The following is a 2,214-nucleotide window of genomic DNA, read 5'->3' on the forward strand; positions in this document are numbered from 1 at the left end:
AGAAGGAGGACCTAAAGTAATTTGCAAATTGAAAATATTTGATCTAAAAATATTTACTTGAAAATTCCTTCTGTACTTACTTCCAGTTTTGGCGGCAGAATTCATTACTTATACCAAAGAATATCTCATTAAAAAGAATGATGGTAGGAAATCAAATCAAGTTACTAAAAAATGATGGATAATTACTAATCTTGAAAATCAGACCATAAAACACACCCCCCCAACTTATATTGGCATGTGTCCACACATGCAGAAAGGATATAGGGAAGTGTACGCAGATTTGAAATAGCCAATAATCACAGTAAAATAATAAATGCATAATTAATAAAAAATAAGATATGTACATACCTATGGTCGTGCGAATAAATGTTGCATGAAACGGTTAGCCAAAAGAATAGTGAAATGAAATGATGTGACATGAATGAAATGATAGATAAAGAAATGAGGTGGGATGACATGGATGGAAAACTTATTTATGGAGAATAATATTTCCATAAGACATGGAAATATCTTTATGAAATGATGCTTGAAGAATTATGGAATTTTAGGAACGTCCCTACAGAAGCTATGGGAACTGCACCCCAAATGCTTCCTTCAATGGTAGTAGGAACTTGTCTAGTTGCTGCAAGAACTGATATTTCATCTTTACTAGTGAATTGCTGCAGGAACTGTTGTTTGGTTGTAGGCTTATGATAGAGGTGTAGTCGGTGACCATTTACTAGAAGTTTGAATCGAACTGGATTAATAGTGGTCAAGTGAATTGCTCCATTTTTTAAAACTTCTTCTATCTCATATGGGCCTAACCATCTTGTTTGGAACTTTCCCACAGTATCCTTATATCGAGAATCATACAACAGTGCCCAGTCAGCTGCTTGAAATTTATTCTCCTTTATGTACTTATCATGCCACTTAACTCTCTGATTTTGAATAAGTTTTGTTTGTTGAACAACCATTTTTCTCAACTCATCCAAAGCATTCAATTCCTGAATACGGTCTTTTTGTGCTTCATAAAGTGTCATATTCAATTTTAGAGTTGTTCTTAGAGTTTTGTCTTCAAACTCAATAGGCATAATTGCTTATTTTCCATACATCATTTCAAAAGGTGTAAAACCAATTGGTGTTTTCCATGTTGTTCTATATGCCCAAATGGCTTCAGGAAGTCTTTGAGACCAATATTTTTTTTATGAACAACTACTGTTTTAGTAAGAATGGCTTCTAGATCTCTATTTGTGACTTCTTCTTGTCCATTTTCTTTTGGATGGTATGGGGTAGACTTTTTGTGCCTTATATTGTATTCATTAACCAATGCTGCAATCAATGTGGAAGTAAATTGTGGTCCTTGGTCCGAGACAATTTCCCTTGGAACTCCATACTTGGTAAATATTTATTCATAGAGAAACTCAACCACTTTATTATCTCTTGCATGTGTCATAGCTTGTGCTTCCACCCATTTGGTTACATAATTAGTACATACTAGAATATAAGAGTTTCCATTGGAAGGGGGATCAATTGGCCCAACAAAATCTAATCCCCATTTATCAAATGGTGCAACTAATATCTATGGATATAATGGCATCTCATTAGATCTAGTAGGCCTACCCATGCGCTAGCATCTATCACATTTCCTTGTATATTGTGTTGCATCCTTATATAATGTTCGCCAATAATATCCTATGCTCAATATTTTAAGTGTTGTTCTCTTAGCAGTAAAATATCCTCCACATGGTTCATCATGACATGCATGTAGGATATCATATGTTTCATCCTCTTTAACACATCTTCTCATGACTTGGTCAGGTCCAGTATAGAATAAACAATCAGCAATCCATGAGAAGTTAAAGCTTTTCTCAACCAACAACCTTCTTTCTTTAGGAGAGAAATGAATTGGCATTTTATTAGCAGCTAAATAATTGGCATATCAGCACACCAGGGAGTGTGTTCCTATATAAGGAATAAATGTTATCTGGAAAAGCATCATCTATGGCTATAGGACCATCCTACAATTTAAGCCTAGAAAGATAATCTACAACCACATTGGACTTTCCTAGTTTATTAATAACTATGATATCAAATTTCTGCATCAACAGTAACCAGCAAGCCAATCTTCCTGTAATTGAAGGTTTGTTCATGAGATATCTGATTGCAATATGATTAGTATGCACAAATATAGGATATCTAGTTATATAATTCCTAAATTTGTTAAGTGCATAGATA

General features: G+C 34.1%; 1 protein-coding gene across 1 annotated transcript; it reads right to left on the reverse strand.

Annotated features, from left to right (window-relative positions):
- Nucleotides 1-512: 512 nt before the first annotated feature.
- On the reverse strand, nt 513-1,070 carry LOC131066043 (uncharacterized). Its single transcript, XM_058000721.1, has one exon. It carries the CDS (start codon nt 1,068-1,070, stop codon nt 513-515), a length of 558 nt encoding a protein of 185 aa, XP_057856704.1.
- Between the last annotated feature and the right edge of the window lie 1,144 nt (nt 1,071-2,214).

This window comes from Cryptomeria japonica, chromosome 1, assembly GCF_030272615.1.
Source record: "Cryptomeria japonica chromosome 1, Sugi_1.0, whole genome shotgun sequence".
Taxonomy (NCBI): Eukaryota; Viridiplantae; Streptophyta; class Pinopsida; order Cupressales; family Cupressaceae; genus Cryptomeria; species Cryptomeria japonica.

Coding starts and splice junctions, on each gene's coding strand:
- LOC131066043 (XM_058000721.1), bottom strand. CDS start 1,070: ATGCCTATTGAGTTTGAAGACAAAACTCTAAGAACAACTCTAAAATTG.